This window comes from Meleagris gallopavo, chromosome 2 (genome assembly GCF_000146605.3).
Source record: "Meleagris gallopavo isolate NT-WF06-2002-E0010 breed Aviagen turkey brand Nicholas breeding stock chromosome 2, Turkey_5.1, whole genome shotgun sequence".
NCBI classification, from domain to species: Eukaryota; Metazoa; Chordata; class Aves; order Galliformes; family Phasianidae; genus Meleagris; species Meleagris gallopavo.
The window spans coordinates 92322843-92337605 of record NC_015012.2 but is presented as its reverse complement, the minus strand read 5'-3'; the positions used below and the strand labels follow the sequence as shown (position 1 = coordinate 92337605).

The 14763-nt window shown below is 43.3% G+C and overlaps 1 protein-coding gene across 1 annotated transcript in view; it reads right to left on the bottom strand.

The window, feature by feature from the left end:
- The window catches only part of LOC104909978 (phosphatidate phosphatase LPIN1-like), a 19220-nt gene extending 8903 nt beyond the window's left edge, over window positions 1-10317 (bottom strand). The window contains exon 1 of the mRNA XM_019613600.2: window positions 10135-10317. Coding sequence (XP_019469145.1) covers window positions 10135-10317 — 183 coding nt within the window. The remainder of the gene's footprint in view (window positions 1-10134) is intronic.
- Between the last annotated feature and the right edge of the window lie 4446 nt (window positions 10318-14763).

Here is a 14763-nt window from a genome sequence, read left to right as displayed (position 1 = left end):
AAAAAAAAAAAAAAAACCTCTTCAGCTCCTACACAGGAGCATTCATCATTCACTGTGACCTTCCAGGAATGTGCTGACAGACACAAAGCGTTTTGTGTGACATTGTGCCAGTGAACTGGAATGACTGCTGCTCACAGCATTGTTTCCTAACAGCAGGGCACCATCTTCTGGAGGCTGCAAAGACTGTCCTGGCTGCTCCTTGAGCAGGGCTGGAAGGGTTAAGAGGGGTGAGAATGATGCACCAGCCTTTTGAAAGCAATTTAGGGTCTGAAAAAAACTACTCTTCAGGCCTCCTATTAAATCCAGGCACTGTGTCAATTAGATGCAAGTGCCTGAGTGGCAGAGGGGTGTGTGAAGTAAGGGGCGGTGGTGCTGTGCTGGGCAGGATGGAGCTGGGGAAGATGTCTCAAGAACATCCTCATAGAATGTGCTCATAGGCAGAGCCACAGCTGGACAGACAGAAATGGCACTCTGCACTTCTCCTTGACTGAACTTCATGAGATTCCTGCCAGCCTGTCCAGGTCCCCCTGGATGACTGTGCAGCCCTCTCATGAACCACTGCCCTCAGTTTTGTGTCAGCTGCAGATTCACTCAGGGTGCACTGTAGCTCATCATCCAGATCTTTAATGAATATGTTAAGCAGGACTGGATCCAGTATTGACCCATAGGACACTCTGCTTCTAACTGGCCTCCAGTTAGGCTTTGCAATACTGACCACTGCCCTCTGGGTCTAGACATTCACCCATTTTTCAAGCCACCTCACTGCATCATCAGCAGTTTCTCTAAGAAGATCTTACGTGGTCAGCGTCAAAAAACCTTACTGAAGTCCAAGAAAACAATATCCACTGCTCCCCTCTCATCCATCAGGTTAGTCATTTCACTACAGGATCATATCAGGTTGGTCAGGTATGACTTTCCCTTGCAGAATCCACAATGATTACTCCTGATGATGATTTTTTTTCTCTTTTGTGTGTTTCCAGGATGAGCTGTTCCGTCTGCTTCCAAGAAGCAGTCACTAGGTCTTCCCTTTTTCTCTTCTCAAAGAAAGGAGTGACATTTGCTTTTCTCTACTCTTCTGGCACTTTTCCCAGTCACCAGTATCTAAAATTATAGAGAATGGCCTCATAACCACACCTGCCAGCTTCCTCAGCACTCATGGGTGCATCCCACCAGGGCCCATGGAATTAAAAACGTCTTGTTTGCTCAAGTACTTTCTGACCTAATCTTCTTCTACCAAAGGTACATCTTTTTTACTCCAACCTTTCAGATTGGCCTCTGGGGCCTGAGATTCCTGAAAGGCAGTCTTGGTGATAAAGACTGAGGCAAAATTGGCCTTCAGCAATCTCTGGAAAGAGAGGGAGAAAAAAAGCGTGCATTACAGGTACATATCTGGCTTTTGTTAGATTATACTGTGTTTTGTATTTCTTGGTCCAAAATAGGATTGGTTTGATCCAACACCTCTGAGCTTGCCGGTGGTTGCGATACTGAGAGCAATAAGCTGGTATTTCAATACGACACCTGGACCTGACATCAGTTACATCTTCCCAGGTAATTTCAGAGTAAAACATATTTTAATTTTAGATGCAATTCATGAGAAAGAAATGTTTATATACTGGATGCAGACACATCTGTTATCTTAAATTTATCAGAAGCACAAGGACACCATTTCCCACTGGCATGGTCATCAGCCTCTTTAAGCTGCTTTGGATACAACATGTTTTACTTCTGCTTTCAGAGTTGTACAGTGTACAGCTGCTGTTCCAGCAGCTAAGGCCCCTGTGGGAGAATCCCCAAGCCCCAAGCCTGTGCACACTTCTTGCACTCTGTTCACTGAAGGCACAAGGAAGACACAGATTAGGCAATTGAAATTTCCATGAGTTTTCATTGCAGAAAACTAGAGATGACACCAGTATGGTCCTGCATACCATGAAGACACAATCAGCACTGTACAATGTGTTGAGGGATGTAGGCATTCCTCTAAAACAGGTTATGCCTCCATTGCTGACCCTCAGACTCTCTTCAAAGAGTTCATTGCCCACCTTTTACCAACTCCAGGCACAAACTCAGCACAGATGCATGAGTACAAAGTAGCATGGATTTTACTTTCCTGTGCCATGCTTTTGTCCAAAGACCTGCCTAAAACAAGTACCTGCTCCATTTTACATCTACAAAATCACAATTCCCAAGCCCTTTGACAGCTGAGATGTAGGTCTTGCTATCTTTCTCTTTGAAAAGCCAAAGTCACACAGATTAGCTGAAAGGCAATGCCATAGGTACCGTGAACAGAAGTCTTTAGGCAGCTGAGTACATCTGAGAGTTCAAGCCAAACAGATTGCTGCTTATCAGCAGCAAAAGCTAAAGGCAGACAGGTTTCCCCACCCTCCTACTCATTTGTCTTTCCTGAAACCCTTCCAGCACAACACATTGTGCAAAGGAAGAAGAGGGGGTAGTGCTGGGATGCATGGCATTAGTCTGCACTGAGTGCCATAGTGCGTGACTTGATGAGGACTCCTGCTGACAGGCTGGCAATTCAGGAAGCAGAAAAGAAGCCGTCTCACTGCACAAGCGCTCTGGCTGCACTTGGACAGACTTTGTTGTCTGAGTGGGCCTGGAACTCTGCATCCACACAGGAGTACAGGAGTGGAACCTGGCCAAGAGGATGGATGGATGTGGGTACTGAGATCTTGAGATCTTGACCATGAATGAGGTTGCACAATGATAAATAGCTTTGTGTATGGCTGGATTTTAGTGTTGCAGTCTGGGATAGGCTCATCTGACAAGAAGAAGCAAAATAAACTGGTAAAATAAAGGGCATAAGGGGCTGCTTGACTTCACTGTGTCCTCCACATAGCTGATGTATCAACTGGCCAAAGCCAAGGAGAGTACTCTTTGTCACATGAAGGCAGAGACTGAGAAGATAAAGGGCAGGTACAGAAATATACCAACCACAGTTGAGAGAATAAAAGTGGTAGATAGCAGGGCGAGGGAGGTGATTGTCCTCTCTACTCCACCTGCCTGAGGCCCTATGTGGAATATTGTGTCCATTTCTGGGGTCCCCAACACAGAAAAGATGTCAGCCTTATGGGTTCAGTCCAGAGATGCTCAGAGGGCTGAACACGTCTCCTGTGAAGACAGGCTGAAAGAGATGGGCTTGTTCAGTCAGGAGAAGAGAAGGTCACAGGGAGACATTATTGCAGCCTTCCATTATTTAAAGGGAGATCATAAATAGGAGGGAATTCAACTTTTTACTTGAGTAGATAATGATAGGACAAGGGGGAATGGTTTTAAACTAAAGGAGGGGAGATTTAGATTTAGATTAGATGTGGGGGGAACTTTATCACTGAGAGGGCAGTAAGGCCCTGGCACAGCTGCCCAGAGAGGTGGTGGATGCCCCATCCCTGGAGGTGTTCAAGGCCAGGTTGGATGGTGCCCTGGGCAACTAATCTAGTGCTTGATCTAGTGGTTGGCAACCCTTCCTGAGGCAGGATGACCCCTGAGGTTCCTTCTAATCCGAGTCATTCCACGATTCTGTGGTAAATGTGACACTGCTGTTTGGGTTCAGAGAGGTAGGACATGGGACAACAGTCAGAGAAAATAACGGACACTAAAACCCTTCAGCAAAAAGAGAGTAGAAGATCCAAAGACACACTTCCTCTTCTGTTCTTGCCTAGAGCTAAACTTTTCAGGGCAATTCAGATGATAAAGTGGTCGATCAGGAGGAGAAAAAGAACTCACAGCACCTCTGTGTGACACTGTCACTGTAAAACTGGGTGCTCACTAATGCCCATTAGTTTTAACAAGCACTTGGGTTTCTCACTTCACCTCTCACAGGGCCACATGTATTCAGTTTCTCACAGCCCAGCTGCAGCATTCATTCTCCCACCACCGCAACCCACAGCAGCAGCAAGGCTGTTCCTATGGCCCTCACTAGATGCTTCTTGGCAGCTTTTTCTGGGAATGGCCAGCCATGTGCCCTGTGCACCTGGGAGCAATCCTGGGCCAGTGCCTCCTATCAGACCAGCTGGAATCATTACCAGGCACTGCCTCAATTATTTCCCAGTGGAATTTTCAAGTGTTTATTGGAAAATGGGGACACAACCAAAGCAAACCTGTAGGGAAGCATAAAAAGATCAGATCTAATCTAAACTGTGAGTAACAGCCCAGATAGACAGTGTGAAACCCTCCAGTTACAATCCATTTAAGAGACCAGCTTCCTCTTTTTCTGCCCCGATACAATAGAGATTTTATGAGATAATAAGGCAGAGCTCTCCAGTTATGTAAGGGAAGATTTTACCTCCCGGTGAGCAATGAAATACGAAGCCCACCTGATGTCAAATTGGGCAGTTTAACTGGTGGCAGTGCATACCAGTAGATATCAAAGGCATGACTCAGTACCTGCAAAGGCAATGGAAGTGAAATGCAATACTCATCCACTGCATAACTGTGGGTTGTGGCAGCACGGCACCAGGAAGTCTATTAAATAAAGACTATTATAGAGACTTTCATCCCTAGGTATCCCAAGCCTTTTGTGCTTGCTGCATCCCGAGAATCATTCCTCCCTATATAAAGACAACTGATTGTATCAACCTTTCCAAAACAAAGGCTGAATTCCCAGCAGCAACCACTTCATTGATTTATTTTGAAGATGTAAAAAACTGATGCAAAGCTCTTTAAAAAGGTGAATGAATATTACAGTTTATCAGAAAAGCAGGGAAACTCCACCATAGTAGGGAAACGAGCACCATGTTTTCTTTATCATAAAATCAAAGCACATTGCATTCAGTAATTGCCAGTTTCTTTTTTTCTAATTCCACACATGTTGGGACATGGAAAATTGGGTATGGGGAGGCTTTTAAGGAGGAAATTGCATCTTAAAGATTTTAATGTATTTCCATAACTTCCAAGCTTTTCAAGAGTTACTGATGAATTAGAGGACCGCAGTCCTGAGAGCTGAATTTAAAAGACCATAAAAGGACTTAAATTTCAGATGATGGGTGCTCAGCCATTCTGAAATTCAGGCCTTATTACAATGTTTCCAGTTAGGCACCCAAAGTCATTAGTCACTTCTGAAAACCTTGGCATAAAGTAAAAGAGAAAATCTCCAACTGAGCTAACATCTTTCATGTACAGTCTCGTAAAATAAAAACTAGAAAAAATGTCCTAAAGCCCACGAGTGAGTCAATCTCATTCATTGTGGCTGTGGTAAGCTGTAAATTATTTTTATTTAATAATAGCTAGTACCTGGCTTTTATACAGTTTTTGCATTTTTGGTTTTGTTTTCTTTTTATCGGTGGGCTATAAATGTACTATAATCTTTAAATGCAGCATCATGGAGCCATTAGTACAATAATTTAGTTAGTGTAGACAGATCATCATAGCAAAAGAATCCAGCTAAACAAAATATACACCAAAGTATTTGCTCCTTAGAAAACAATGGGAAGTTTCAAGCAGGCAAAAATTCTCATGCCTTTCTCACATATTCGGAGTGTATTTCACAGTCAGATCAAAGATGGTTTTGTTGCCATTTCTTTCTCTGTTTCTTTTGGTTTCTCCTGCCAAGCCAAAGGCAAGGCAGTTGAGTTGCAGATCCCAGCATCAGGTTTTCTATCCTGTCCTTCAGAGCAAACACAGGAGGAAGCATTTGGTTGTACTGTGTCCACTAAGGGGGTTTGAAGAGCAGCTGCCTGGCCATCTGCCCATGCCTGTATATGAAATTGTTACCTGGCCCAAAAGATGCAGGAACCAACTCACCAGTCATGGGGCCTAAGTTATCCCCAGCAGCACTCTATCTGGGATACTTAAACATCCTGGGTGGCCAAAAGCTGGCTGCAGGAGCAGACTCATTCAGGATATGGATGGCAGAACTCCCAAAGAGGCTGTGAAGCCTCCTCCTTAGAGCTCTCCAAACACTGCCTGGAGATCGTGCTGGGCCCCCCTGCTCTGGGTACCCCTGCTAGAGCAAGGCTGGGCAAGATGGACCCAAAGGTCCCAAAGAGATTCTGCAGCTGTGTGATATGAGAGTATTACATTCCACCTGGCCAGTCCTGTTGTACCACAGAGCTACCCACTGCCATCTAAGCCACTGTATGTATGCAAAGACATGATCAAGTAGAATAGCCATTTGGCAGGCAAGTCTGGCATTTTCAGATTCAAAAGTTTCAGCCTTGTATGGCCAGCAAGCCAGGAAGCTGGACTCCAAAGAGAAAACCAAAGCTGTGGTGGTGGCTTGAGAAGGCCCATGTTTCATCCAGCACAGCAGGTCAGTGCCAGATCCATCACCTTGCAGCCTCAAACTTCACCTATGCTAGCTGAGTTTCTCTTTTCACCACAAAATGTTTTTGCTATCTTGGGATGAGCAAGAATGCTCTTACAAGGGGCTGAAAGTATGTGCAAAAGCCAGGCTAGAGCTTCCCATGGAGCCATTAATCTGGTGCCTTGCAAAGGTCACTTACAGCATTTGAGAAAGTGATGCTTTACAGTTTTTCTGCACAAACCCATTGCACTCTTGCTTCTAGCTAAAACCAGTGGCTGGACTAGGCAGGCAAAAGGTTGATTTAGGTGTGGCAAAGTCTGCAGTTTTAATGGATAAATAAAGTTCTTGTGAAATTCTTGCAGAAAGCCTTGATGCCATGAGTAGCTGTTATTTTGTTCCTGCCACAACTCTGCAGCCTATCCTGCTGACAACAGAGAGTTAGGTGAAGAAATGGGCAGGATGAGACCAAGGGAAACCCCATCTCAGTGTCAGTCTGAAATAGGAAAAGATCCTGAGAGTGACATACCAAATAGCTCATAAGGAAGTTAAGAATAATAAGAGAGCACAGTTTGTAAGGCAAGCATAAGTCGAAAAAAAAGGAAGGAGGTGTTGAATCAAAAGAAGAGAAAAATGGGTAATGGGTAGTAGGCAGTAATCTATGCAAAGCACCAAAGCATGAGTCCTGAATAGAAGTAGTCAGTACAGTTTTCTGGATATTTTCTTCCTAGCTCAATCTCAGAAATATGTGACTATGCATTAGTTTTATGCATTCGTTTAATAGTCAAACCAACTCTCTATCTTGTTTTTACATCATTTTAGAACCTGGAGATCCATTTGCTTTGCAAATGAGCCTTTCTTTTGATGTAAAATAATTCCAGATGAAAAAATCCAAGCCTACACCTGACAAATTGTCACATAAAACGTTTAAAAATAATTTAGAAGTGTTAAGGAATACATTTATATAGCCCACCATTATAATAAATATTAGTTTTTCATCTCTAACCAGAAAATATGAAATTTTCATATAGCAAAACATTTCACTTAAAAGGTACATAAAAGTGATTAGCCTACTTCTTAAAATAGGTAGTGGTTTTGTTTAGCTGATGTGCTGACACCTCCTGAATGTAACAAGTATTTGTTTACCACTGTGGAAGGTCATGCATTTGGTTATTACTATCAATCAGTTTCACAAGTAAATCAGTAGGTAGTTAATTTGACCAGACATCTACATCCTTTTTATCAATCCTTTTTATTTTTATTAAGAATTAAAATCACAGTGTTATTTTCAGGAATAAAAATATTTTTCCATGCTTATCGGTGTCAGTAAAAGCCACTGAACATTTTTATCTTGAAAGGGAACAGATAGAAATTCAGATTAGCCAGAACTGTTCCTCCATTTTCATGTCCAAGAAACATTTAGATGTTGTACTGTGGGGACATGGTTTAGCGGGAAATATTGGTGGTAGGTGGGCGGTTGGACTGCATGGTCTTGAAGGTCTTTTCCAACCTTGCTGATTCTATAATTCTCTGATTTTTTGAATGTAATCCCTCACATCACTGCATTTTAATAAGCAGTGTGAGCCCCTCTTCCAACTTGTATATCAGTCAATGACTTCAAAACTATTTGATGCTAACACCCCGTTATCTCCTTGCACAAAACCACCTAAAGCTCTGAGCACCATCAGTGCTGAGTTCCATCATTCATTGAGTGCCATAAGTGCTCAGAACTTTTGAAAATTAGCTTGCATCGAATAGATGGCTGGAGATACACTGGTACAGCCTTGCTTGCTAGCTTTGGCCCTGGGGTCTGCTCACTCTGCCCACACATCACTGCCCATAGATATTCATTTTCTCTTTGGCACTTAGGGTTTAGAATGGCTTTGATGCGTAAGTGTATTGTTGTAATTTATCAACCTTTGCTCTGTTTCTTAAATGAAGTGTTTTATAGAGAAATTCATCTAAGTTGGAAATTCATAACCAAACCAAAGGCTTTTCCCTGTGCCACCAGATAATTAAAGTGTAATAATTAAACTCTAAAATAAGCCCATGAGGGCTATTTCTCACTGATAGAAATAGAAACTAGGAAAAAACTGATCTACAGTCCTGCTGCCAGTTACTGATGTTGCATTTACCTAATTTTTAACCACTTGTCTGCTTGTTGGGAAAGGACATTGCTGAGCTAGGGCTCACCTGGAAGGTCTTGATTATCACCTCCTAACAGATCCTCCAAAACAGCCCACCAGGATGGAGCCCACTAGGTTGGAGCTCATTAGTGCATGGACCACCAGGATAGGACCCACCAGATTGGGGCTTACTAGGGCATGGCATGCCATGCTCCACCAGGACAGAGCCCACCAGGATGAGACCTATCAGTATGGCATGAGTCCTGCTCAGTCCGTCAGCAAGAGAGGGTCCTTGGTGCTACTCTGAGAGCTCTTTCCTCGGTGGCACCAAGCAGGCAACACAAGTGTGTCAGGCTCTTTGAGCAGATATTTTTCCCACAAGATAGTACTAAAAAAGGAAATGAAAAGCGGCTTCCTTCATGACTGAGATTCACTCCGAAGGGCTGTTTCTTGCCTACCACTCTCCTCCTATGTTGCAACACAGGAAATTTGCTTCTGCAAACACCTGGTGTTGTTTCAAACAGACAGATGGTCGTAACCTCAGTCTCCTGTAATTGATGGCCTACTTGTCTAACTCAGTAACTATCTCTCACTTTAGACACAGATGCTGCATCTCTAAATGCCGTTCCACATTAAAACATCCTATCTTCCTGTTTCGCATATCAATCAATGCAGCAGTTCTTCCAGAAACCAGCAATGGCCTGTGTAAACCAGGAGACAGTGGGTGTAAGCAAGCAGAGATAAAATTATGCAGGCTTAAAATACAAATTGGATGTGTGGTTGAAGACTCACATTGCAAAATTAGCTGGGACATAACCTGCAAGCAAACAAACATGCGGTAACCCCAGAGCAAATTGGTTGGACTTAGCCCACAGGAGCCAGGCTGCTGTGGCACATACCATACAACCACAGAATGACATAATGGCTAAGGTTGGAAGGGATCTTAAAGATCATCTAGCTCCAACCCCCATGCCTTGTACCAGCTGCTCTCCACCAGCTCAGACTGCCTAGGGCCCACCCAACCCGGCCTTGAGCACTCCAGGGTTGCGACAACCACATCTTCTCTGAGCAGCTGTGCCAGGGCCTCACTGCTCTCTAAGTAAAGAATTTCTTCCTAACATCTAACCTAAATTTCCCCTCTTTTAAAGCCATTCCCCCTTGTACTGTCATGTTTTGTTACAATGATGAATGCTGATGTGATGTTTCTATGTATCACTCAGGCTCTCTACCCCTTTCTAGGTGCATCCACATAGCCTTAATGCTCGCAGTTTCAGTGCTCTTGGTTCTTCTGTCTGGGTCCAGAGATCATGATCACATCCCAGAGGCTATCACAGTACCAGAGACAATTAGCAAAGCGGTGCCATTTAATCACTTGGAATGTCAGAAGCTTTTTACTCGACAAATCAGGGTCTGCCCTGAGTTACCTGTTTCCTCTCAGTCCTTGTGCCAATCACACCAAAGGCTGACATGGTGCCTGGAACCCTGGTGTCAGGCTCATAAACTAGCTGAAGTTGCTGAGGCTACCAAGACCTTTTGTTTCCTGTTACTGGGTGGAGACAGCAATTCTTTCCCTTCTCAGAAAACAGTGAGGACAATACTTGTGATAGTTGGGTGTTCAGAAGCTGAGCTGCTGATGGTGGCTCACATACCATCCTTGTACACCTCCCACCACTCAGTTTCTTGTCTCGGCAACTCATTGACAGCAAGGCCTTGTCCTCAGAGCATTCCTGGTACAGAGGCAGCTGCCACCAGCCTCACCTTGAACATGGAGAGCCAAGGCACAAAGTATACCAAAGGATTCATCCCAACCAACACAGACGTGCTCAGGGCATGGACTGGATCCTGACTTGTAACCAACTTTTTCTTCCCCATCAGCCCTTCTGTCTTGGGCAGGTGGTTTTGATCCTGCAGCTTCATTACTTGTGGTACATCAGCAATCATGGTCCATCTGGATGTGGATACATCCACGTTATTAAGTTCACGGGTAGATACCAGGCAAGTTACTTTATAAGGTCTATGCTCAGTTATAGGAGGATTAATATAAACAATGATGAAGTAAGGCATTGTATGGAGATAGACATGGGAAAATTAGGTTGCGGTTTCATTAGACATATTTAGACGAAAATATGAAGTCCAGCTCTCCTCTTCCTCCTATCCCTGCACTCCCCTACATATGCTTTCTGACTCTGGCATGCACTGGATCCCTCCCTGAGTCTAGTTAACTCTACTAGTGCAGAATAAGTCTGTCCCAGAAGTACAGAGTGGCAGTGGAGTGAAGAATCAGGAGGAACAAGGGAGGAGACATGGAAAGTGACTTTTTCCTTCAGAATGTGACAAACCAGTAGATCAGATTATTAGCCCTTGAAACTACAGCATTGTTTACAAGAATTCACTAGGCAAAAGAAAACTGAAGTGATTCCATACCAAAAGCATGTGGAGAAGAGCAGCCCCGGGCAAGAGAAGAAATTGCAGAAAATGTGGGTGCAAACAACAGAACAGCTTCCTAAGTCACTCCATCCCAGTGCAACCTGGCACTGACACAGAACCAACAAAAATCCCATCCCATATTACTTTGAGAAATAAGGAAATTTCTTATGTTATTTCCCTTCACACTGCGGCTGGATCAGAAATTAAGTCCACAGTACAGAGCATTGCATTTTTATTTGATATCTGGATTCTTAAATTAAAGTGACTATGATAATTTTCAGCTCTCCCTGTTTCTTTCCTCTCAGTACTTTCCTAATAAAGCTTTTTTTCAGTTTCTGAGAACTGCATTTTTTTCTTCCAGTCTTTGTCTCTGTTACCTTGAACTTGACAGCTGAGTCGGGTAACTGAAAGGTCACATTTTTAACATGACCTGTTGAATTCCTGCTTTCCCAATGTGTTTATTTGTGCTCAAATATGATTTTCTGTACCTCCCCCTACACGCTGTGTCTCTAAGAAGTCTGCATTAGCAGAGCTTTTAGACTTTACAGGCATTTTGGAGAACTCCAGAGATGGCCTCAGCTTCCGTATCACACTCTAATGTAAGCCCATGCAATATCAAAAAGAGGCAGAAGAAGTTCAGGGCCAGATAGTGCCTCTTGGGATCAAACTAAGCTACAGAAGAACTGAAGCTCCTTTCCAAGCCCACACAAATCACTCAGCTCCAGCCTAAACCCTCTGGATGAGGAGGCCCTAATATTTCTACATTGCTACTATCCCTCCAGCTAGGATTTATGTGGAGAACGTAACAGCTTTGATGTTTGTATCCAGCAGGGACACCCAGAGCAGGGCACCCAGCACCACGTCCAGGTGCCTTTGAGAGCTCTCCAAGGAGAAGAGCCCACAGCTTCTGGACAATCTGTGCCAGGGCTCCATCGCCCACACAACACTCATTCAAACAATGCCTAGACACAGGCAGAGGGGTCAGCAAATGGCCACCACTTGGCAAGACGTTATTTGGACACTCACCAAAGCATGCCAGTTGGGTGTGGTGGCAAGGAACAGTCCCTGCCCTTGCTGGGCAGCTGTTTACTTGCACAGGCATATTCAGTAAGCATGAAATATAAATAGTTATATCTAGTAATGGGGAATGGAAACTGTCCTGGTCATTGGTTTTGATGTATTTATGGCTGCTTTTAACGTAAATCTACATTTTCAGAGCTAACGGTCCAAGCCTGCAGATAATTCTCTTCTTCCTCTACCCTATTCTCTACAAAAAAGTCAGAAACAAATAGATCCACTTCTACCTTCTCTTGGCTTCTAGGGTCCAAAACGAATTGGTGGGTGCAAGTGTGTAACTCACTGTTCACACCAAATTGCAGCCATAGCTGCACGTGTCTGAACATTCATCCAGAGGCTCATGGAGCTAGTCCTATGTCAGTAAGATCAGAGAATGGCTTCCATTGTTTAGTTCTTGGATATTTACTGGTTATAAATCAAAGAACCAACACCTATTGAGAAATCTGTGAAAGAATCTTTTTGGTCTGTGTTAACAGCACTGTTCTGAGATAAAGCTATTGTTTGAAAACATGACCTATTTTCATTTTGCATCAGTCTTTTTAACTGTTCTGAAAAGGAGAATGTTTATACAATTTTGCAAAGAAATGCGAATTCTCCTGCTACATTTACATTTCTTTGTTCCAAAATGTATTCCTCTTGCTGAGATTCCAGCAGACAAGGAAAGCAGACACAGCGGTTACTCTCCAACGTGAAACTTAAAACCACAATCTCCTGCTCAGAAAACACAGAATGAGTCACAGGAAGGGGCCACTTGCTTGCAAAACTCATTAAAAGCAAGGCAAGGCAAAATGGATTTCCTGTATCAATAAATAGATTGCTGGCAGTCAGCAGAACACCTGACAGTGCTAGAGGGTAAAAACCAGTCCAAGAGTAGCCATTAGAAAATAGATCAATTCTTTAGCTTGAAAACTGTATCTCCCCAGTACCAGTTGGATTTCTTGGCATTAGTTGACTCAATCCAGCAAAGCGCTTCAGAATATGCACAAGTTTGAGTGCGGGTTGCTGAGTGTATGCTTAAATAGACTGTGGTTGTTTTCCAAAGTAATCTTACTATAAGGGTGCACGTATGGTACTGCAGTTATAGGTCTGCAGAGCATTTACATACTTTATTTCTTGTTTTTACAAAGAAAAAATACATGAAGAAGCTCTAATCCTATCTAAATTTAAAGTACAGCTGTAGTTGCAACTTCATTTTGCTATTAGCAGTAGCACTCAGACACGTCAGCAGGAATTTCTTTTTGGTGAGTCTGATTGTCTCCTGCTGGGCAAATGAAGACAAAAGGGCCTGCTCTCCTACTCTGCTCAATGCAGAGACATGGGATTTGGGTCAAAACAGCTTAGGATGCATCTCAACATCTGGGTCAGTACAACCAAGGTTCAACACTGGCATGGAAGCTGCTTTTAGCCACTTACTTGGCTTTTGTTCCCTTTCTCTAGTTCCCCCTGGAAGAAAAATTATTTCTCCTTTTGTCTTTGTTTTTCTCCATCACATCCTAATGGCTGGGAAAGTCTTGATGAGAATCTCTTCCCAAAAGCATCTCCATATCACTGCTGGGTTTTCTTCAGAGCCAACTTTGTGTCTCTTATTTGCAACTAACCTCCTCCATGCATCACTCAGTCACGGTAGAGGAATAAAGGAGACAGTTTTCATGTCAAGAACAAGAATTAGGACTATCATAGGGTTACAGCACTATGAGTATAGGCCCTTCAGCAGCATTTATATAATCAAAATAAATCATTAACAATTAATACAACCAGGTTTCACCTTTCTGCAAATTCAGAAATTAGTTGAAAGCTGCATTTTTAGGCTCCTGGTATCAGTAGTCTTCTGCCGCTTGCAATAATCTATACTGATGTACTTGGTGGTATCTGCAACACAAATTAAGACACTTATTTAAAAAGAAACCAATTAACATAGCATTCTGTCTGGGAATATTCCCTACCTTCCATGGCATCAGAAAATAATGGTCTTTGCTCCTCAGGAGATTTGCTCCCCCGACTTTTCTACCTCTAGTGTTAATTAGATATTGCAGGAGCAATGAATATGTCCTTATAAAGTTTGGTTTGCTGAGACAAAAGCATAATTCCTCTGACTTTTAATTAAAAAAGCACCTTCATTTCAAAGCCTGTCTCCAGAGCTCTAGTGTAAATGTTTATTCAAGCCGGAGACATACAGAAATAGAGAAGACTGAAGAAGCAATGAGTGCAGGCTGCCCAAATATGGCTGCTTTTCTATTTTTAACAGGGAACTTTAGCTGCTGCAGAGCCTTATCAACCCCAAACATCTTTGTTTTCATATCAACACCAGCTTGACACTAAGGCTGTACTTAGCTTGCTCAGCAAACCCAGCAGAGGGAGCAAAAAGCAGCTTTGAATTCTCACACACTTGAGGAAATGGTTCATCGCCAACAGAATGGCCAATGACAAAGAGGAAAAGAAAGGGAGGGAGGGGAAGAGGGAGACTATCAGGTCAGTACTATTAATCACAATGATCCCATTCAATCAGACTGTTGGTCTTCCAGATCACACTAAGAATTAGACAAAAAGGTGAAGAAAAATCTGAGGTGGGGTAAGATTCCTGACTGCCCAGTTCACCCCAGTTCCTGTCTGGTTTACTCTTGGCTCCCAGGTGCATTCTCAGATCCCAGAACAGTGAGAGCCCAGAACCAGGCCTTGTCTTTCTCAGACTCTTTCCAGTCGAAAAAGCTCTGGATCAAACTCTGTAACAGCAAAAATTTTGTAAGTGCCGGAAGTTTCACTGGACAGCCCCACTATGAGACAGGCAGCTGCGAGCAGATATACAAACCCCGTGCTTCACAGTCTCAGCAGGTCTGCAAAAGCACTCCTGCAACATCAAAGCATACAGAAAAAGAAAAACAGAAG